Source organism: Onychomys torridus, chromosome 7 (genome assembly GCF_903995425.1).
Source record: "Onychomys torridus chromosome 7, mOncTor1.1, whole genome shotgun sequence".
Taxonomy (NCBI): Eukaryota; Metazoa; Chordata; class Mammalia; order Rodentia; family Cricetidae; genus Onychomys; species Onychomys torridus.
The window spans coordinates 58,604,120-58,627,179 of record NC_050449.1 but is presented as its reverse complement, the minus strand read 5'-3'; the positions used below and the strand labels follow the sequence as shown (position 1 = coordinate 58,627,179).

At 50.7% G+C, this 23,060-nt stretch overlaps 1 protein-coding gene across 1 annotated transcript in view; it reads right to left on the bottom strand.

Moving 5' to 3' along the window:
* The window catches only part of Igdcc4 (immunoglobulin superfamily DCC subclass member 4), a 36,115-nt gene that overhangs the window by 10,980 nt on the left and 2,075 nt on the right, over nucleotides 1–23,060 (bottom strand). Inside the window, 9 exon segments of the mRNA XM_036192354.1 lie at nucleotides 482–655; nucleotides 1,961–2,098; nucleotides 2,599–2,763; nucleotides 3,194–3,607; nucleotides 4,151–4,306; nucleotides 5,147–5,287; nucleotides 6,698–6,834; nucleotides 12,572–12,713; nucleotides 13,347–13,700. Coding sequence (XP_036048247.1) covers nucleotides 482–655; nucleotides 1,961–2,098; nucleotides 2,599–2,763; nucleotides 3,194–3,607; nucleotides 4,151–4,306; nucleotides 5,147–5,287; nucleotides 6,698–6,834; nucleotides 12,572–12,713; nucleotides 13,347–13,700 — 1,821 coding nt within the window.

The window sequence follows — 23,060 nt, the reverse complement described above, 5'->3', positions numbered from 1 at the left end:
TGCATCCCAGGCTGGTCCCAAACTCACTATGTAGGTGAGGCAGATCTCAAACTCCTGATCCTTGTGCTGGGATCACAGACATGTGCCACCATGCTGGGTTTATGCAATGCTGGGCATCGAACCTAGGGCTTTGTGCATGCTAGGCAAGCACTCTACCAAGCAAGCCATATCCTCAGCCCACGGAGTTCCTGTTCTGTGCCAACCACTTTATGTATAAATGCATTACTAATCCTGCTGTCACCCCTTATAGAAGTAATGAAGCTTTAGAGATGTGACTTGTCAAAGGTCACAAGGTGAACAGAGATATTTGAACCCAGCCCTTCACTCCTACACCCAGGCTTCCCTGATGTATCAAGTGTGTGTGCAGGGTGGTGGTGGAGGGGCGGGTGGCAATAACAGGTCTGTGCTGGGGATGGCCTGGGGTTCTGAGGCCACAGAACACTCCACACCCACTGTCCAGTCTGCCCCTGCAGCTCCATACCATGGCTCTGGTTGTGCACACCAGGTGTCCTGTGCTGCATCCACTGGGAAGGAACTCCATAGCCGGCCCCAGTGCCAGCTGAAATCCGGACGCGGTACACCTTGTTCGGCTGAAGTGAGTTTAACGTAAATTTTGTCTCATTTCCGGGTACCTCAGTGGAGAAAACCTGATCTTCTGGGACAAAAGAGGTGAGCTGCTGGGTGTCCTTCATCTGGAGAGCATGATCTCTAAATTTACCCCACTGACTCTTCCACTTCAGGTCCCCAAAGTCCTCTGGGCACTGACCCCTCAGCATGGAGGCAGGTTCCATGCCTGCAGGATGACCCTGGGGCCTCTAGCATAGGAAGACCAAGGCATGTTCTTCTCCTCCCTGTGCACTGTCAAGATAGCCAGTCCACACCCCCTTGTACAGTCTTGAGAACTAGCCGGGCGGTGGCGGCACATGCCTTTAATCCCAGCACTCAGGAGGCAGAGCCAGGCAGATCTCTGTGAGTTCGAGGCCAGCCTAGTCTACAGAGTGAGATCCAGGATAGGCATCAAAACTACAGAGAAACCCTGTCTCGATAAACCAAAACCCAAAACCAAAACAAGCAAACAAACAAACAAACAAAAAAAACCAAAAATAAACAGTCTTGAAGACTAGCTAAGGACACTCAACAGCATCTGGTGTCAGGAGCCCTGGCTGCTGCCTCAGGTCAGCCTCCTGTCTCTGTCTCTGTCTCTCTGTCTCTGTCTCTCGCTTTATTCCGACCCTAGCCACTTTTCTTTTCTGCACTCTGTTCCTTTTAGAACCACACAACCTCCCCTAGACCACGACCATCTCCCCAGCAGGGCCATCCCATGCCCCACATGCACACCCGTAGCATCCCATCTCTTCTCTGGTGCTTAAACTCGAAGGGTTCCAAGGATCACCTAGGTGAATTGCTTGTTTCACAGGAAGGAAACTGAGTCAGAGGCTCCATTGACTACACACATGGCCCCTCCTTACCTTGCTCGAGCTACTGACCCTCTTTGCCTTCCCTTTTCCTCTGTTGCCCCCCCAGCACTGTGTGTGTGTGTGTGTGTGTGTGTGTGTGTGTGTGTGTGTCCCCATGAGTGTGAATGTTCACACATGTGCAGGTACATGTAAGATGACAACTTCTGCTGTGATTTCTGTGGTATTGTCCACCTTTTGCAACAGGGTCTCTCAGTGGCCCGGAACTCACCAGTTTAGCCCAGTGAGTACAAGGGATCCTTCTGTCTCCATCTCCCCTGCACTGGGATTACAAGCAGGCACCACCACCATGCCAGGCTGGGATTGAACTCAGGTCCTTGGACTTGCATAAGCACTTTATGCATCAAGCTCTCTCTCTAGCCTCCCCATTGCTCTTTTCCAGAGCTTCCCCACGCCCCCGCTGGGACCCACTCCCACAGACGCCCGCATCTGGTAGAGAACCCCCTTTCCCATTGACAGCTCCCCATTGCCCCAACCCCACTCACCTTCCTTCCCCAAACCGTACTCTATCTTGTATTTCACCACCTGCCCGTTGCTCAGGCCAGAAGGCAGGGGCAGCCACGCCACCCTGATGTCTGAGGGGTTGGGGCTGGACAGGGCGAGCTGGGGTGCTGCGCTGGGAACTGAGACAGAAGAATATCGGCATGAGCTCCGCTCCACGGATGGGGAAGGCGAGGTCAGAAGCAATCAGAGACTTGCCCAGGTCACACAGCAAGTCAGAAGCAGGCCCAGGCCCGGGATCTGAGGGAGGGAAGGGAGCCTCTCAGGAGAGCCCCAGCTGGAGGATGAAGAGACACCCTTCCTACCCCAAGGCTATTGGACAGTGTGGCCAGAGGCTTTTCTATCCAATGGCTGGATGATACAAGGGTGTAAGGAAGGAGGCCTGTGTGATATGGGGACTCACAAGAGCTGGGCTCAAGTCCCAGCTGTCCTACTGACCTTTGGCAAGTCACTTTAATTTTCTGATCCTCAGTTTCCCCATTTTACACTGGGAAGAAGAAACTCTGCCCACTCCTTTACAGGACACAAGATATCACAAGGCAAGGCAGAGGTCCTTGGGGTACACTATCTCTGGGTGGGGATGTCTCTGGGTTCCAGGTCACTGCAGGTTCAGAGGTCCTACCATCATCCAGTGTATGCACCAGGGCCGGGCTGGAGGTGCGGCTGGCCCCTAGCTGGGAATAGGCCACCACGTAGAACTCATAATCCGTGTTGGGTTCCAGGTCCCGAACCTGCAGCTCTGTGGTGTCATTGTTCACTGCAAACTGGTACTCCACGTTGTCCACTCCTGAGATGGTGGCACAGGGGATACAGGTCTGACCAGCTGGAGTTGGTCTGGGGAATCCTAATGGCTTTTGTATAGCTAAATTGTCGAAGACAATCTAGGCTGATGGGTATAAATGCCCTTGCCAGCTAGTCTACCCATTTATATTAATTCTAGAACGGGTCAGAACGTCCTCATGCTGTCTAATTGAAGTGGTTACTACTACACTTAGCTGGGGTGGAAAATGGCGCCATTAACCCTGTAAAGACAAGCATTCTCTCAGGGGAAGAAGTGTGTGCACGCTCTGAACTCTACTACTAGACTGAAGGTCACTGCCTAGCAGGATCGCCTCCCATCCCCTCACCCCACCCACAGAGGTCCCCACCAGGCAATCCATCAGCCATCTAACCCGTGGTTACCCTAAGTGGGACCACTTGGTCATGAGTAGACATACCCCTTGCCTTTTGGTAGTGAAGGGAGAAGCCAATGATTTGCTCGCTGTGCAGTTCTGGCCGCTCCCAGGCCACCAGCACAGTGGAGCTGCTCAGCGGCGTGGCCGTGACCCGAGTGGGGGCGCTGGGCAGCCCCTCGCGCACCACCACCGCCAGGGGCGCAGCAGCACACGCGGTTCCCGCGCTGTTCTCCGCTACGCACTGGTAGTAGCCGGCGTCCTGCAGGCCGATCTGCGTGATGACCAAGCTGCCGCCACCACCCTGCACCTTGACGCGCCCGTTGGGTCGCAGCGGTGCCCCGTCGTGCAGCCAGCGTAGCGCGGGTCGTGGCTCCCCCGACGCGCGGCACACGAAACGCGCCGTGCTGGCCCGCGTCCTCGACAAAGCCTCTGGCGCTTGCGAGATCGCAGGAGCCCCTGGGGTCAAGAGGGAGACTCTGACAAGAGGTCGGTCCCGCCCCAAGTGTCCAAACACCAGACCCCCAGCCTCTCCCTGAGGTTCTCTCCTCTAGTCGCCTGGGTCAAGCTCGGGGTCCACCCACCTGCCCACTTGCCCTGGCCTCTCCTGGGCTAGCCCTCCTCTCTTCCAGAGCCCAGGATCCAGCTCACACTCCTGCTACATACAGCCTTCCAAGTGATGGGATTACAGGCAAGTGCTACCACGTCCAGATTCTGGCTCCTAGGCTTCACACCATCCAGACCTTTCCACTATCTCCTCCCATAACCTCACCCCACTCCAGCTCGCCCACACTCTCACTCACTCAAGCCTGGCCTCATACACCCCTCTCTATCCCTTGTCTCAACTCTCTCCACTCTATCCTTCAGCTAGGGTCCAACAGTCACCATTAGTAAATAAAGACTGCTTCCATGGCATCCCTGTCCACATTCCATCTTCTAGAAACGCCCTCTCCTCCCTCTGACACCCACCCGTCCCTAGTGTCCCACAGCTCCAGCCCTCACCCAGCACTCGGAGCTCAGCGGCTGCGGTGGCAAAGTCGCGGGTGCGGGGCTTGTTGGCCCGACAGACATAGACACCAGAGTGCCGGGGCTGCGCGCTGGCGATGAGAAGATTGGTCCGGCCCATAATGATGACATCCGTGGAGATAGGCTTCCCGTCTGGGGTCAGAGAAGGAGCAGGCTGGAGGGGGACGCTGGAGCTGTCCCTCCATGCCCTCTCCAACTAAGGGGATCCCTCTACACCCCCACCCCGGCACAGAAGCATCACAGTGGCTGGGTTGAATTCCAGTTCCTTTGATCCTAGCTTGGTAACTCTGATCCCTAGGTAGATGGGAGATAAGAGATAGTAGGTGGGCAGACTGTGGTTAGATAGCCTCTGGTGGGTGGGGGCAGACATTTAATACAACCTTTCTTTTTGCTGCTTTTATTTGTTTGTTTGTTTATTTATTTATTTATTGGATTTTTTGAGACAGGGTTTCTCTGTGTAGCTTTGCACCTTCCTGGAACTCGCTTTGTAGACCAGGCTGGCCTCGAACTCACAGAGATCCATCAGCCTCTGCATCCCGAGTGCGCCACCACTGCCCGGCTTTATCTATCTATCATCTATCTATCTATCTATCTATCTATCATCTATCTATCTATCTATCTATCTATCTATCTATCTATCTATCTAGACAGAGTTTCTCTGTGTAGCTCTGGCTGTCCTGGAACCCACTCTGTAGACCAGGCTGGCCTTGAACTCAGAGATCTGCCTGCCTCTGTGCTGGGATTAAAGGCCTGTGCTACCACCACTGGGCTTTAACACAGCTTGTTTACACTTTATTACTGCATGGATGTGTGTACATGTTGGGCCTGCTCAAATGTGCTTATGGAGGTAGAGGGCAACTTTGTGGAGTCGGTTCTCTCCTTCCATCTTTAGGTAGCTCCTGACTTGAAGCCTGGGGGATACGGGTCCTGCCCACTTCCCCAGTCTCCTCCTCCTCTTCCCTCCACACTCACCCTCTCGGACCCAGGACACTAAAGGCGTGGGGTCAGCGGAGGCCACACACTCCATCACTACACTCTGTCCAGACACTACGGTAGTGTTCTCTGGGGCTGCCACAATGACCACATCCTGGCCTCTGGCAGCCTCCAAGGACCCTGGAGAGACAGCAGGAGAGCGGGTCCATCACCTGTTGCTCCTGTACTAGCTGAGGCAGGAGAGCAGGGGGCATCCTTCTATCAGAAGAGGGAAGCAGCTACCAAGTCCAACAGAGCTGGCCTGGGCCTCAGGGCTCTTCCTCTTGGAGCCAGAAGAATGCTCTCCACACAAATGGGCTCTCCTTCCAGTGACTGGGCAGACCACACCCATGTCACACACCATATTTCCCTCCCAAATCCATCCCACCCGTCCTCTGCCTTGGACCCAGCACTCAGTTCTAGATCTAGCACTGCCTAGATCTATATCGGCAGATCGATATAACCTATAAGGCGTTGTGTGAGTTAGGCAGATCCCTTTCCCAAAGTGCCTGAGGGTCCTAAGTGCAAAGCAAGGGGTGGGCTCCACTTTTTAGCCAGGAAGCTTTGCGCAGTTTTCTATGTCGGATACTCTCGCTGCGCAGCAGAAGGGTGAACACCTTGTTTGTCCAGCAGGGGGAGGCAGAGAACCAGTGCAGAAGAGAGCAAAGAATGTTCCCCCAGAGCCGCAGCCCAGTGAAGCCCAGCAACAAGAGGATGGGCCCAGCGAAGGGGCGGAGGGATGGCGCTAGTGAGCGACCTTCGGGGAGGCTTGAAGTGAGATCTACTGAGCAGCTGCTGAGTGCCGAACACTTTGCATTCCCATCTAACCCCTCTGAGCTGGACATTTGATCGCCAGACCAGGGTCACACAGATGGGCGAGGAAACTCAGGATTCAAAATAGGTCTTTGTGACCCCAAAACCAGTGCCCTTGATAGTGGATCTTATCCGGGCAGTAGCTTTTCAGAGAAAGGCAGAAAAAGGACTTACAAAACGGCTCAACACCTAAAGATGCTTGCTGCCATGCCTGAAGACACAAGTCGGATCCCAGGAACCCACTTCGTGGAAGGAGACAACTGACTTCCACAAATTGTTTTCTGTTCATGAGTGTCATGGACATGTGCACAAACACACAAAAATAAATGTAAAAAAAAAAATTGAAGAAAAAGAAGGGGGGAAAGGCAGACAAGGACCAGCGCACAGGTGGCAAGGAGCCAGACTGGCAGTGTATAAAACCGAGAGGTGGGGCAGGCCTCCCACCTACCCAGAGCCCTTAGGGCACCCCGAGGGGCAGAAGGGACCAGAGGCTGTGGGGCATCGGCACCCCTCTTTTGATACCTTGCCTGCTTACCAGTTCCTGCCCAATTCTAGGAAACGCAGATACCTCATAAGAAGGAAGGAACCCTCCACCAGAAGTTGGAATCTTGGGTCCCGGACCCCAGTTCTATCCTCATGTAGAACTACTACCCAATCGTTTGTCTGAAGATCTGGCCTGGTCCCTTTCATTTCCAATATGGCTGTCCCCAGAAATCTCCAGGTGTCCTGTCCACTTACCTCTGAGAGCCACACTGAGTGAAGCCTCGTGGCTGAAGCGTTGGCGGGCTGAATTGGTGGCCACGCAGCGGTAGGAGCCCATGTCACTGTCCTGGACATCCAGGATCTGGAGGACGCCGTTGGGAAGAGTGATGAGCCTTGAGAAGGAGCAGAGGGAGCCTGTGAGGTGGGGAAGGGGATACAGGAGGTGGCCCACAGTGACAGAAATGCAAATCCAGACTATAAAGTCTAAACTCATCCAACAGACTGGCAAAGACCAAAAGATTTGGTAACAGCTTCGGCGGGTGAGGAAATTGAGGAAGACGTCATTGTCTTGCAGCTGTCGCCTAACACACCCTCTTTCCTGGGCAAGCCCACACAGTTCAGCACCAAGGAGGTTCCGATCTAGCCCTGGCCCTTCTTGGACTCTCATAGTGAGTCTCAGACATGCGCAGCAAACACATGTCAATGTTTACTGCAGCCTTCTCACAAATCCAGAGGCTGGAAACTGGTGGTTCTGGCCTGAGCTCACAGGTTTGGGGACTTCCTGAAATGGAACGCCGCAGGTCCAGAAGCCATCTTCCCAGAGTGCTTCGGTGCCGTAGGATAACATGAGTGGAGACTAAACATTTTTACAAGTTTGTATGTGTACTGGATGTCCCTATAAAAGGAGGTTGTCTCTGGGGAGGGGACCTGGGAGTCTGGAAGCTGGGGGGTATCAGGAACTTACTTTTTATTATGCACACATACCTCCCCTCCCTTTTTAAAACATTTATCTCCTTTTTTAAAAAAAAATTATTTATTTATTATGTATGCCTGCAGGCCAGAAGAGGGCACCAGATCTCATTACAGATGGCTGTGAGCCACCATGTGGTTGCTGGAAATTGAACCTGGGTCCTCTGGAAGAACAGCCAGTGCTCTTAATCTCTGAGACATCTCTCCAGCCCCCTGGACACATACCCTTTTAACAGTTTGGATTGTTTTTAAACCTTTTTCCTTCTGAGGATTTTTTTAAACCGTGTACGTGTAGGTATGTTTATGTGTTAGTACAAGTGTCTGCAGAGACCAGCAGAGGGCTGGAATTACAGATGGAGCTGGAGCAGCCTGATATGGATGCTGCAAAGTAAACCCAGGTCCTCCGGAGGAGCAGTACACACTTTGAACGGCTGAGCCATCTCCCTGCACCTCCCCAGCCCTACCTCTTACCCGTGCTTCCTTTTCCTCTCCCAAAACAAAACCTTATTGATCTCCTTTGACCCTCAAAAGGATCCCAAGAGACAGGAGAATCATAACCTCCATTTTATGGTAACAAAACTGAATCTCAGAGTAGGGTGTTAACCTAAGACCTTCAAGCTGGAGCAGTTAAAACCTGAAACAAGAGACTTGGGATGTGGCTCAGTTAGTAGGGTGTTTAATCTAGGGTGTACCAGGCCCTAGCTTCCATTTTCAGCACCGTATAAACCAGTAATGCTTCATGCCTGCAATCACAGTCCTAGGGAGGTGGAGGCAGGAGGATCAGAAGTTCAAGGTTATCCTGCGCTACATAGTGAGTTTGAGGCCAGTCTAGATGCTGTGGCACTGTGCTACAAAACATCTTGAACCCAGGTCTCCTGGCCCTCAATGCTATGTTCGGCCCACTGCTCATAGCTAGGGATGCCTGTGGGAGGGAATGGGCATGGTTTCCTGTAGGTCCCATCCAGCGATCTACCCAACAGTCCAGGAGGGATGAGGGCATTGTGACCTGACCCTCCTGGGTAAAGGGTTGAGGAGGCCAGGAGATCTCCCTTGAGAAATTTGGGGCAGGAAGGTTGGGATGGTGGGCACTGAGTATGCTCAACCAAGCAGGAGGTGATGAGGTCTTCTAGGGATCAGCTCCAGGTGGTGAAAATCTTAGGTGTAGAGACTGGGTGGAGCCAGAGAGGGACAGGGCAGTTGTGTGGTAGAGGAAGATTCTTTGCTCCTGGAGAAGCAGGGGCTGAGAAAACCTAAATGTCAGAGAGGTGGTGTGGTCCAGGGCTGAAGAAGGGTCTGGGGAGATGTTCTAGAAACCTGAGAAACCTTAGGTGCTTAGAAACCTTCAGTGGCAGTATGATGTCTTTCCTCATCCCCCAGGTGAACCTTTGTCCCCCACATAACCTCTGACCTCAGCTCCAGAGCCACTCACACATGTGCTAAGGTAGAGAGGTGGGGCAGTGGAACAGGAGGGGACGCAAGGAAATATCTGGGCCAGGGCCCTACCCACTGCCATGAGAAATGAAATGAGGAGGAATCAGGCCCCTCATGCCAGACTCTACCTAACATGCTGCCTTCTGAAGCTTTTCCTCTCCCTCCTCCCAGCCAGACAGGGCCTCAGCTAATTGCCTCCACTCTCTAACCCTAAGGGTCTCTGGTCTTGCCAGGAAAATGGTGCACCAAGTGCCAAGTGCCAATCCATTCCTTAACTTAACTTTGCGTGCCTGCGTGCGTGAGTGGACATGCTCCTTCCTCGGGCACTGAGCTGGAGCTGCAAGCCAGAGGCAAGGTGGGACCTTGCCTGCTCAGGGCTTTCTAAACTTTGTCTGTTTTTGTTGCAGTGTGGTTTGGGAAGCTCTGATTTTGGAAAGATATCCGAGATGTATTGGTTAGTAGGGGAGAAGTCACAAAATAGTGCTTAGGAAGAAATTCTGGTTTTGGAAAACAGATACATGATAGGTTGGAATGCATGAAGAAAAAGCCAAGGTTGGCAAAGCTTGAGTAGTGCATGGGGCTTCCTCTGTGAGGGGGATTATTGGGGGCTCTTATTTGTTGATCTCTACAAAATAAGTAATTATTTGAGATAGGTTATCACAGGCTGGTGTGGAACTCATTCCATACATCTGAGGGTGAGTCTGAACTTCTGATCCTCCTGCCTCGACCTTCCAAATGCTGGGATAGCACATTTCCAAATGTGAAACTTAAAAGTATGTGCCTTTCCGAATTTTTTGTTTTGTTTTGTTTTTCAAGACAAGGTTTCTCTGTGTAGCTTTGGAACCTGTCCTGGAACTCACTCTGTAGCCCAGGCTGGCCTCTAACTCACAGAGATCTTCCTGCCTCTGCCTCTGAGTGCTGGGATTAAAGGTGTGCACCACCATCGCCCAGCAAGAGAACTGAATTTTGTTTTGTAACGGTGGGTGGGCTTCAACACAGAAGCATCAGTGCCACGGGGTGAGAGAACCAGGTCTAACGTGTGTGACTGTGGCAAGTGCCATGACGTATCACTTTTCTCATCTGGAAAAGGGCTCCACTGACTCCTGTCCTGCATGCTTCACGACCCTGACCCTCTTCCCATGAGCTCACATTCCCTAAGCTGTAACTTACAAGCTCCAAACACATGTATACAGATATGAACCTCACGTGTATTTCAAAGGACTTGGATGGAATACTCAAAATGTTAGTAACTGTGTTTAGTGGTAGGTGACTTCCCTTCTCATTCTATAAAGTTGTGTGTTTTGGCATGAATCTTAACATAAATTCAATTTTTCAGTCTCATTCATGACTGGCTCCCGTGGAAGAAAAAGTATCCCATCTTATTAGAAATTAGTGTAGGTGGGGCTGGGATGTAGTTCAGCTGGTAGAGTAGCTATACACAAAACCCTGGGTAACACAGTGTTGGTAGCATGCATAAAACCCTGGGTTCTATCCTTGGCACCTAATAAAGAGGCGGTGGTGGCTCACGCCTGCAATCCCAGCACTGGGGAAGTAGAAGGAGGGTTAGGAGTTCAAGGCCAGCCTAGGCTACATGAGACTCTGCCTTGAAACAAATAGTAAATACCAAGGAACTGCCTTGGGGTTTAGCTGTTACTGTTAGTCAGAAAATAGGTGCCTGTCCCCTGACGGAGTGTACCTGTGTCGCAGGGGCTCACAGCCTACCATCTCCTATAACCACTAGGCTGAATTTATGACTATCATATTTGTATAGCTGGGCACACGCAAAAATACACACCTTGGCCAAAATCAAGTTACTGTTTTAGACATTTCTTTATTCCCTGACACAATGTGCTGGGGCATGTGAGCCTGGGCTATTTATAGAGCAGGGTCAGTTTTCAGTGGCAAGTGCTGCTGGAGCCGGGAGCTGGCAGCCTCACCTCATGGGTGAGGCCTGTAGCTTCACCGGATGATGCCTGAATTAGGTGCTGGGAGGGGAAATATGATCCCCACTGTTTTGCTGAGGCCAGCCTGGTCTACATAGTGAGGGCTAGACAAGCCTGGGATACACAGGGAGGCCCTATTTCAAGCAAAACAGAGACCTAACAATGAGAGAAAAACAACAATTGATAAATGAGACCAAGTACGGTGGCACAGGCCTATAACTCCAGGGCTGTGGAAACTGAGGGAGAAAGGTCATAAGTCTGAGGCCAGCCTGGGCTACTTAGCAAGACCCTATGTCAGGAAAAAGAAAAAAATAATAATTGAACAACAACAACAACAATTACCAGCAGTTGGGCAATGAGATAATTTTTCTTTCTTTTTTATTTCTATGAACTTTAAAAATGTACCTTTGGGCTGGGAATGTAGCTCAATTGCTAAGAACACTTGCTTAGCTTGACCAAAGTCCTGGGTTCTATCCCCAGTATCACATAGACTGTTATTCCAGAACTCAGCAGACAGGAAGAGCAGAAGTTCAGGGTCATCTTTGGCTAACGTTGAGTTTGAAGCCAGCCTGAATTACAATGAGACCTTGTCTTTAAAAAAACAAAACAAAAAACAAAAAACAAAAAAACAAAACAAAACAAAACAAAAACCCAAAAACCAAAAACAAAAACAAAAAAACCCTGAAAAAATTGACATGCTATAAAACCACATTTTGGGAAATTACAACTTAATTGAATGTCCTTCCCATTTCGTTTCACAGATACAGGTAGAATGGAGCTGAATGGGAAGCAGTGTGTTAAGGTGTGTTAAGAAGGAGTAGAGGCCAGGCTATACTAGGTCAACAAGGATCTAGCTGCTGACTTCACCTGACCACAGGTATCCTGTGACTTTTCTAATACCTTCCACTCCTACCACTCAGGCAAAAGTCAGCAAGGCTGAGGGCAGCCCAGCATCAAGAAGTGGGTCGGGATGGTGCTTGGGAGTGATTTGGAAGCCAGCGTTTCTGAGCCTGGGGGATCCCACTTCCATGCAGCAGAGGGGAAAGATGCAGCTGATGGACAGATGCAGGAGAGGGCTGTGAATGCCTGGGAGAGACGTTTGGAGCTGCATCCCCCAGAGATGGGTAAGGATCCATGGAGTGAGGACCAAGAGTTGAAACCAACCCAGAGGCCACAGAGACAGTGAGTCTCTGGGTTCTGGCCTGTGTATCTGGACTTGCCAGGAGGCTCCGCAGGGAAAAAGTCCTGCCTGTGCTCTGCTTTGCTTCCAAACTGGAATTTTCCCTGGATTGTTCCATCTATCTTTATAGGAAGAGAGGAGAATGAAACACGACAGACCCTGCAGCCTGCTGCTCAGACGCCTGCACCTCACAGGGTCCAGTGGAGACAGGAAGGGCACTTGGGAGTCCAGGGAGGAACTGCAGAGGAACTTTGGAAAGAGCGAGCTGAGCAGAAGCCAGTCTTCAGCCAGTGCACTGCTCCCGGTGTGGTCAGAAATAGATCACTGTCGCTCTCTGGCTCTTAGTGCCCTCGATAAAGCAAGTGGTGGATTATGAGTGCTTGGAAGGGCTCTAGACTGTCCTCTGGTTCTGTGCACCTCAGCCTGGTGGGTGGCTTTTCTTCCAGAGAGGAAGCCTTCTAACTGGGCTAGAAGTCAGGCTAGCAGTTGGCTCTTGGGTGAGTTTAGGTGAATAGAGCCACCTTGGCTCTAAGAATCCTGGTTCTAAACACATTCCAGAACCCTCTGCCATGCACATTGGAGCGGGCTCCCTTTTGGGACACTCACCGAGGCTCCTCAGGCACTGTCACCTGGTCCTTTTCCCAAGTAATGATGGGGGCTGGCAGTCCCTCAGTGTGACATTCAAAGCGTGCTGTGCCATTCTCCTCCACTGTCTGGGACTCTGGGTGCAGAGAGAAGTCTTCGAGTGCTGAGGACAAGCACAGTGAGGAGAGAGAGTGAGAGCATGAAAAAGTGAACACAGAACACGGAGTCATGGAAACACAGAGCCAAGCAAATCCAGAACAAGGGAGACGCAGTTGGGGAGCAGAGAGACGTGGCCAAGGGATACAAAAATGATTACTGGTTAGATGGTGCTGAGTGAATTCCAAGGCCCTCCTGCCCAACATCACCATCATGATCACACTCTAGGATGGGTACATTTCTTGGTAGCCTGTGCTCTAGAAAGCCCTAAGGGGCCAATGCCAGGAGGATAGAGGTTGGTTATACTCCTGGGCAGGGTGCTGTGTGGGTAGGGGACACGAAGAGACAGCTTTGGGGCCCTGACCCCTTCCTGGAAGACAAGCAAGCCCTATACACTAGAACTCAAAGGTCAGGGAAAGGACGGTAAGGGACAGTGAGGGGTGAAGACACAGTTGAAGGACACAGGACAGGAAGGGCAGATAAGGGACCCACTGAGCAGGACAGGACAGGAGGGAGGGAACCTGGGTTAGGTTCCTGCTTCTGGTACAGGTAAGTAAGTAACTATAGTTGCTATTCGCTCCCCCCATCCCTCCCCTTTGGTCCCCAAATCTCAACCCTCACCCCAGATGCAAGCACTTACTGGCAAGCTTGACCACAGCAACCTGGCTGGCCACTACCCCCAGTGGGCCATGGGCCAGACAGGAATAGCTGCCCTCAATGACCTTCCATGTCCTAAAAGCTTCCTCATCAGCACCGTCTTCTGGTTCTGGAGCTGAGGATAGCCACAGGGAGCCATTGGGTAGCAGGTGCAGGTGGTCATGCTCCAGCACAGCGTCCCCATCCTTGCTCCATGTCACCCTGGTTGGTGGTCCAGCAGCAGTAGTCCCCAAACTACAGTCCAACACTGCAGCCTGCTTGGGACCCAGGACCACTTGCAGTGGCCCCACATCACAGCTCAGCTTGACAGTTGTCTCCTGGGGCAACAGCAGCTCCCCTGTGTGGAGGAAGAGGCACCAGAGCTGTGGGTGTGTGGCCTCCCGGTCACTGGCTCACCCCCCAGTCACTGGCTCACCCCCCAGTGCCAATCACTTATGGAAAGACCCTGTAACTATCTGAGCCAGCTCCCCCTTTGCCAGAAGCTCCTTCCTTCTAGGGTCCCATCTATCCATAGTTGGACCTCTGCACCCACCAAAGGATCCCGCTCACAGCAGCCCATCACAACAGCCACAAAGTAAATTTGACCCAAATGTTTGCTTTCCATCCAATAAGTGACTAATATTTTGTCCAGTCAGCCAAAGAGATGGAGTGCTCTGCATGCTAGTGCATGGAGTAACCCTGGAAACTTCATGCCAAATGAAAGACCCCGGGCACCAGATGCCACAGACTTTGTGATCTCACGTCCATGAAATGTCCATAGACAGAAAATAGATTAATGGTTACCAAGAATTTTGAGCAGAGACGAATGGGGGGAGGGGGAGTGACTGCAAGGAGCATGCGGTTTCTTTTTGATGAAGATGTTCTAGAATTAGACAGTGGTCAAGGAACACAACTGTATTAGAATATTAAAACCCACAGGGTGGAGTGTACAGTGCAGGGGACATATATAGCACAGTTGGTAGATTGCTTGCATAGCATGCACGAGGCCTGGGTTTGACCCCCAGTGCTCCATAAGTTGGGTGGGTGGTGCACACCTGTAATCTCAACATTCTGGGATGGAGGCAAGAGGATCAATAGTTCAGGGTTATCCTCACTTCAGCTATGTAGCAATTTGGATGCCAGCCTGGATTATATGAAACTTTGTCTCAAAAAAGCATGCTTGTACATGTGGTAAATTCTACCTAAATTGTATCTTGGTTTAAAAAATACATAGCAATTCTTTCCTTTTAGGGCTGTCATGAATGCCCACTGGGATGAATTGCAGAAGATGTAGCGTTGCCTGGCACTGTGTGGTGGCTCAGTGGTTTTATTCTCTCTGGAATCCAATGGGTCATCTCCACCACTATTACCCAACTGAATACACACCACAAGCTAGAAAAAATGTTGTAGTGGAAAACTCTGAGAAACATACTATGAATGTAAGTGTGCGTGCATGCATGTGTGTGTGTGTGTGTGTGTGTGTGTACATGCTGCTGCCTGTAGACCCTAACACTGTCACTGTCACAAAGGGATGAGAAGGATAATAGAATGTACACTATCCCAAATCAAGACAAAATCACAGAGGGAAATATTTCTTATCATAATTAATTCTTCATCAGAGCCTGCCCATCATTATCCTAGAGCAATGGTTCCCCATGTAAGTCCTTCATCACAGCTGGACTGCTGTCCTCTGTCCCATAAAAACTCAGTCGCCCAAGGTCTCCTCTTAGGCTCTGGCCTGACTCCCCTCTGTAAGGCAGAATGGCACATCTGAAAGCAGACCAAGGATGGAGGTGACATCCTCATCATGAGGCAAGTCCGGCATGACAGAGCCACACAAATGAGGAAGACTAGGCAATCAGGAAGATGTATGCCTTGAGCGAAGCACTTCTCCCAGGTCTCAGTTTATTTACTGATGTCAGTTCCAGAGCAAACACAGCACCATCCACGCACACCCCACACTGTTCCATTTGTGTTCCCTGACATACATGTTCCTCTGTCTGCCACCCTGGTCAACACCTAGACTCCTCTCTGTCCCCATAGCATTCAAAGAGGAATAAGATAGTCTAGGTGCTGGACAGTGGTGGTGCGCACACATTTAATCCCAGCACTCGGGAGGCAGAGGCAGGCGGATCTCTGTGAGTTCCAGGACAGCCAGAGCTGGAAGGATGGTTCAGTGGTTAAGAACACTGGCTATTTGTTCAGAGGACTAGGATTTGGCCTCAGCACTCCATCAGCTCACAACCATCTGTAACTCCAGTTCCAAAGGCTCTGATCCCTCTTCAGATCTCTACAAGCAGCAGGCAAGACACATGGCACACATGCAGGCAAAGTGCCAACACACATAAAATTAATAACAATAATAATAATACAAAGGGGGGAAAAGGACAGTACTGACTGGCTGAGGCAAGGGGATGAGGTAGAAATGTGAAGGATGGAGGGTCAGAGAGAACCGGTCCTCACACTCCATCAACCAGGCTCTGCTGAACAAGGCTGGCCTGAGTGATATAGCAAGTGCTTGGGGAGAAGGCAGTCCCACTGTAGGCAGACAATCGAGGTCCCAGAGGCTGGGGAAATGGCCCAGGTGGGAAAGTGGTTTTTACACAGTTGTGAGGCTCAGAATTTGGATCCCTAGCACTCACATCTATAATCCCAGGGCTGGGGAAGTGGAGACAGGGAGATCCCTGGAGCCAGTTTAGCCAATGAGCTCCAAGTTCAGTGAGAGACCCTGTCCCAAAAAGATAAGGTGAGGACTGGACAGATGGTTCAGACATTAAGGCTATTTGTTACTCTACACAGAGGACCAGGGTTCAATTCCCAGCACCCACGTGGTGGCTCACAACCATTTGTAACTCGTTCTAAGGGATCTGAGGTCCATGCACCTGAACACACACATACACAAGCAGAACACTCATACAAATCAAAATGAAAAAAAAAATCTAAATTTTTATTTATTTATTTTTCACTGTGAATTGCTTTAATGGTGGTATTTGTACAAGTGATGCCAGGACATGGCTGGCAGACAGGCTGTGAGTGAGTAAAGGGTTCACCTTGCTCCCACACATTAGCTGCTGAGCTGAGACAGACTCTCCCTCCTCCTCAGATATAGCATCCCTGCTGCTACTCAGGACGCCTGGTGGTTCATGTTGCTGTTATCCTCAGTGAACCCCATCTCATCCATGCCCTCATTTGAAAAAAAAAATATGACCTCTGCCCTCTGCGTGCACACTTACACATGACCGTGTCCATACATCTCCCTCTCTCTCTCTCTCTCTCTCTCTCTCTCTCTCTCTCTCTCTCTCTCTCTCTCTCACACACACACACACACACACACACACACACACACACACACACACACATCAAGGTCCCAGTCTTGCTGCTTCCCCTGCCAGCTGTGACAGACAGCCTGGTGTCCTCTCTGGGACTCAGTTTCCACATATTTAAAATGCAGATGCTACTGAGCCTGTGAGAATCAACCAAGCGCTGCCTGTCAGGGGTTCAGCTCAGAGTGTGACGGACATCGCTCAAGGAGTAGCGGGGCTCGTTCTCTTTTGGTGGGATGCTGGGGGGGGGATAGAACCCACTCACCGCACAGCTGCACCCGAAGGCCCAGAGGCACATTCTTTAAGACCCTGGGCACACGGCAAGGAGCTACACAAACGCTCTTTGCAGCCCTTAGCATCCAGCCCTTTCTCTTCTTCTAAAGCCCTAGATTCCATGATTCAAATTCAGAGTTGTGGAAGGCAAGTGTGGGCTCTCAGCCCAGCAGCTTTAAACGCTCCAGTCCAGAGGCAGAACTGTAGGCTTGGGTTTCAGAGGAGAAAAAGCCCCACATAACACGAATCCTCAAGCCCTCTGGCAGCCTCCCCACCCCCTAAAGCATGTCCGGGGCTTGAAAATCCCCCGCCGTGCTGAACAAACAATGTGAACAGTTGGGGCCCGAGCAGCTGCTGGGTATGTCAGCAGCCTGGGCTCTGGCGGGCAGGACAGCCGCCAGAGGGGCTGGTGGCTGGCAGGGGGGCCCAGGAGCTGCAGTTCCCTTCCTGAATATTCATGGATCAGCAGATGTCGAGCTTCACTACCTCCGAGGAGCCCAGCAAGGCGAAATCAGGGAAACCCACAGGGCTGAAGACACAGAAAGAACAGGGATCCGCCTCACAGAGCAGCAGGACTGTGCCACAGCCCTCGTGGACCCACGTCAGTGGCGACTTCCCGAAGTTCAAGGTCCAGTCCACAGAAGAGGAAACTGGGGACCAAAGACCGGGGTACCGCGGGGAGATCTGAGCAAACTGTCCTTCAACTTTCGGGAGATGAACCCGCAACTCGTGGAGACAGATGCTCCTGAAAAAAGAGGGTTTCCAGGGAACCCTGCCCAGGTGCCAGCTTCCCTCCAGGAGACTCCTCTGCCTCCCTCTAGGGAAGTTTTTCAAATGCCATTTGCAAGTTTCTTAAACGTCTTTCGTTTCTATTAGAGGTGAAACCAGCTTTGTGCCTCGTCCCGATCATCTGGTCTCCTCGTCCCGATCATCTGGTCTCCTCCTCCAGCACTCCTCCTTCTTGCGCAATCTCGGGTTAGCTCCTTTTCTGTCTCAGTCTCCCAGCCCTAAACAGGGAAATCTCCAAACTCAAACATTTGCATCAGACTTCTTGAGCTAGGGAAGTAGCTCAGGCCTAGCCTACTGGAGGCCTGGGGTTTGATCCCTAGTTCTGGATAACTAGGGCTTAGTGGTACACACCTGAAATATCAGCACTAGGGAGGTGGGGGCAGGGGGATCAGAAGTTCAAGAGCAGGCTAGGAATATAGCTCAGCGATAAGAGTGCTTCCAGCACATTTGAGCCACTAAATTAAATTCTTAACACTATACACAAAAAGTTCAAGGTCATTGAAATGACATCGGGAGTTCAAGTCCAGCCTGGGCTACATAATACCCTGTTTCAAGAAACCAAACCAGAGGCAGGCAGATCTCTGTGAGTTTGAGGATAGCCTGGTCTACAGAGCAAGTTCCAGGTCAACCAGGGATACACAAAGAAACCCTGTCTTAAAAAACAAAACAAAACAAAAGACAGTGCTGGCGCACACCTTTGATCCCAGCACTCAGGAGGCAGAGGCAGCAGGTGGATCTCTGTGAGTTCAAGGCCAGCCTGGTCTTCAGAGGGAGTCTGGGACAGCCAGGGGTATTACACCGAGAAACACCGTCTTGAAAAACCAAAAGAAAAAAAAAAGTATGATTCCTCTACCACCAAGCCTGTAATAGTGATGACTGAAAGTGGGTAGATCTTACATGTCCAAGGGATCTTGCTCCCCCCAACCTACTACATGGCTGACTCCCAAAGTCCTTCGTACAAGCATCTCAAGCACACTGCGGGTACCAGGAGACCTTGCTCATTACCAGTCTTTTGCCTACAGGGGCTTCCCTCAGTCCTCATCAGTCTTTCTGTGAGACCCCACCAGAGATACAAAACTTCTGGTTTTGGAGTCTCCTAGCCATTTTCAATCTTATTTTTTTCTTTTCTTTTGGAGACAGGGTCTTCCAACATAACCCTGTCTGTCTTGGAACTCATATGTAAACCAGGCTGGACTCAAACTCACAGAGATCCCCCTACCTCTGCCACCCGAATGCTAGGATTAATGGCTTGCACCAGTGGGCCTGACCCTGAATCTTATTTTTCTTTTTTTTTAATTTTATTTATTTTTATTTCATGTGCATTGGTGTTTTGCCTGTATATATGTCTGTATGAGGGTGTTGGATCCCCTGGAACTAGAGTTACAGACAGTTGTGAGCTGCCATGTGTGTGCTGGGGATTGAACCCAGGTCCTCTGGAAGAGTAGTCAGTGCTCTTAACTACTGAGCCATCTCCCTAGCTCCTCAATATTATTTTTCAAACATGTTTTGCTTGTTTCTCTCTCTCTCTCTCTCTCTCTCTCTCTCTCTCTCTCTCTCTCTCTCTTTTTCTCTCAGACATGGTCTCACTCTGTAGCCCAGGCTGGCCTCAGACCCACAGAGATCTGACTGTCTCTGCCTCCCTAGTTCTGGGATTAAAGGTGTGCACCACCACTGCCAGGCCCTGCCTCTGCTTCTTATACAGGTGTGCCACCATGCTGGGCTCTGAGAAGCTCTTGCCTACTTAAGAGGATAAATGAAATTGTATCAGACCAATGAGAACCTAGTCAGAAAGGCAAATTGCTATAGAGTTCCAGGGTCCGAATGGAGCTATTTGGTGAGGTCATCAGGAACCTGAGTTGGGTTCCATTATCCAGGTTTATGTTCAGGAAGGATAGGGCACGTAGGTGGGGGAGGGGGAAAAGGCCAATAACTTGCCACAAACATCAGGCTTCCTCACTGTTCTCCACAGATTCACAGCTTGTTTGCAGTTGAAGGCCGATCTTCTTTCCCAAGAGACACAAGTCAGTTTCTTTCAGAACATTGGCCACCTTCCTCACCACATACTAAATCCCTCCCTCCAACAGCTGGAAGAAGAGTCTGAATGAGTGCCAAGGACACGAGGAAGGCCTCAGCCCTCCCTCTATGTACAATCCAGAGAGGGAGGCTCAGTGTCATCTAAGGTGACAGCAAAGCCACATTCAACATGGCCCTGCCTCCCCCTGGTCGCCCCAATATCCATGCCCACCAAGCCATACAAAACAGGCCATCGCCAAGCCTCTGGAAGCGCCTTGTAGGTCCCCTTGCTGTTGCTTCCTAGAAAGGCTTTGAACCAGTTTGATTTAGACACTGGTCCCTCCACTTCTTCCTGCCTCTAGGAACCTGGGTGCCTGGGTTGCTGCAGTTACCACTCCGGACTGTTTCTTTGAAACCCCTGTCTCAGGTAGCTCAAGCTGTTCTTGAACTCCATATGCAGCTGAGAATGATCCCTCTACCTCCCAAGTGCTGGGATTACAGGCTGGGCCATAGGGCCACCTGCATGCTGGGCAGAGCATGCTACCAACTGAGCCACATCCTTGGCCCTGTTCTCGCTTGTAACAATCTCTTAGGATTATATTGTAGTCACCCTTCAGGCATTAGTAGCTAAACAGTGTCTTGTGTAGATACTCAATACATATTCCTCAAACGGCTGTGTAGACAGGCAGACCTTCTCATACAACCCCTTATGCCTTTCCAAGCCTCAGCTTTGTTTTCTGTGAAAACATAGTAACTCCCTTCAGAGCTAGAGACAATGTGAATAACACAGACAGAAACTGCCTGGCATATTATGTGGCCTCTACTAGACACCCAATAAAATGCTTTAAAACTACCTAGACTCGGGGCTGGGGGTATGCTCAATAGGTAGAATGCTTACCCAGCACGCATGAAACCCTAGGTTTAGTACTCAGCACTGCATAAACTGCATGTGGTGGTGAACCCTGTAACCCCAACACTCAGAGGGTAGAGGCATAAAAAGCAGAAGTTCAAAGCTATATAGTAAGTTCAAGGCCAGCCTGGGTTACATTGGACCTGTCTGAAACAAGCAAACAAAAACCACACAGAAACAGAACAGCAAATTCATAGTAAAACTTAGTCTAAAGATCATTAGGGCGGGGAACCCTTTATCTTGCTGGTTCTACTATACAGCTCATATGCTTAAAAGTATTTCTTCTGAGCCCACCCATGTCTCCACATATGTTCTGCTGACCAGTGCCAGTCCTCAAAACTACATAACAAGGTCATGTAAAGTAAGAGGACCCCTATCAAGTGATCAGGAATCCTGATCTGCATCTGGCCCTTGGCTTTCTTGACCCCAGTGATCCCATGGTCCCTCCACATTTACAGGAGTCCTACAGCTGGCCTGGCTGGGAAGAGAGTGGGAAGAGAGACTACCGGACTCCAGGATACCCTTTCTGGTTTTCCTTCCCTAACCCTACTTTCCATCCATCTCCTTGACTTCTCCATAGAGTCCCTTATCATATATCCCCCCCGCCCCCCCCCACCCCCCCCACCCCCCCCACCCCCCACCTTGGAGGCCCAGGCTTATCTGGCAGCCACATGTGTTCTGCATCTGGAATTCCAAGTCTGGTTACTATACCTCAAAGACTTTGGAGTGAACAGGAGGTGGGTGAAAGGAGTCCATATCCTTGGACCAACCAGAGAGAAGACTCAGGTCTAAAGCGGCTAGATTCTCTATGGAAGGAGTGCAGGAGTGCAGAGCGGGTTAGCTTGTTATGTGTGCGCGCCAAACCCCGGGGAAAAAGTGACTGGGCCTTACAAAGAAGAGCAGAAGACTGGTCTGGCCCCAGATCAGTTCCTAATTGAATAACTTCAGGAAATCACTCAGGTTTCCAATCTGTAAAGTGGACTCACAATAAATCCTTTCTATTATTTTCTCTTTTGACGTGAGTAAGCTGAGTCACTATGTAGCCTAGGCTCGCACTGAACTCACAGCAATCCTCCTGCCTTGGTCTCTCAAGCACTGGGGTTACAGATAGGCACCACAGTGCCTAGCTTCCTGTGTTTCTTTCAGTGCTGACATTACAGGATGCTCTGATCATGACATTTCCTAGCTTGAAGGAGATACAGTCAGGAAAATAATCACATATAAATATGTGATTAACGAGGCCATGAAAATACTCACATGTTCACCTGAAGGTCTAGGTAAATTACCTGCAAAAGTCATTATTAAAAGACGCTTCACTTCTTAAACCCCAGCACTCAAGAAGCAGAGGCAGGTGGATCTCTGTGAGTTCCAGGCTAACCTGGCCTACAGAGCTAGTTCCAGGATAGCCAGGGCTACAACCCTGTCCCCAAGCAAACCAAAAGTTTCTAGCGAGTTTCTAGCGTCGGCCTCTAGGATGGGCCTGAGTCTCAATGTTGAGAAAGGAATGGCAAGGAAGGGCCTTTCCAGGTGAGGGACAGGCTGTGATGTTCTCAGAGCTCTCTGGGTTTCCCAAGCCCCAAACTCTAATTTGAGTGGAAGGGGGAGCCCCACTCCTTCATATGATAAAAGAGCTCAGCTTCCTGCCACTGCCCTCAGATGGAAGTCTCATTCCTATGAACTCATAGACTAGGCAGATGATGCATTGTCCTAACCCAGCCTCAGCCCTTTATTCTGGTCCATGCTGACTTCGCTGGGAAGACTAATAAGTCTGACCTTCTCCTCCTTCACTACTAATAGACCATATCTATAGGGACTGGAGTGATGGCTCAGTGGTTAAAAGCACTGGCTACTCTTCTAGGGGACCTGGGTTCAGTTCCCAGCACCCACACGGTGACTCACAACAATCTGTAGCTCCAATTCCAAGGGATCTGACACCATCACCTGGCTTCCATGGGCACTGGGCACTCACGTGGTGCACAGACATATTTGCAGGCAAAACACCATACACATATAATAGAACTGAAAACAAAGGAAAACCCTCTGATCTATGCTCACACCCATCTGATTCCATTTCCTTAGTATCTCTAGAATTCTGCCACTCAGGCCATGCTAGCCACTATTCCACGGCCACCGCTCTGTCTCCTGTATCACCACCTCCTCCCCAGGAGCGCTTCTTTGCCTAGCCCTGCACCATCCATTCTCCACCCTGGCTGCAGTGAGCTGATGCAAAGCTAGTCTGAAAACCTGCCCACAGCGGGGCAGGAGGGTCACGGCTCAGAATCCTTGGTGGGACTAACTCACTCCTTAGCCTCCTCTCTTTATACACTAGTGACCCACCCCTCCCCCACCTGCCCAGCTCCCACCCGGTATTCTAACGGCCAGCCAGATTTAGCTTGATGCAATGATGTGA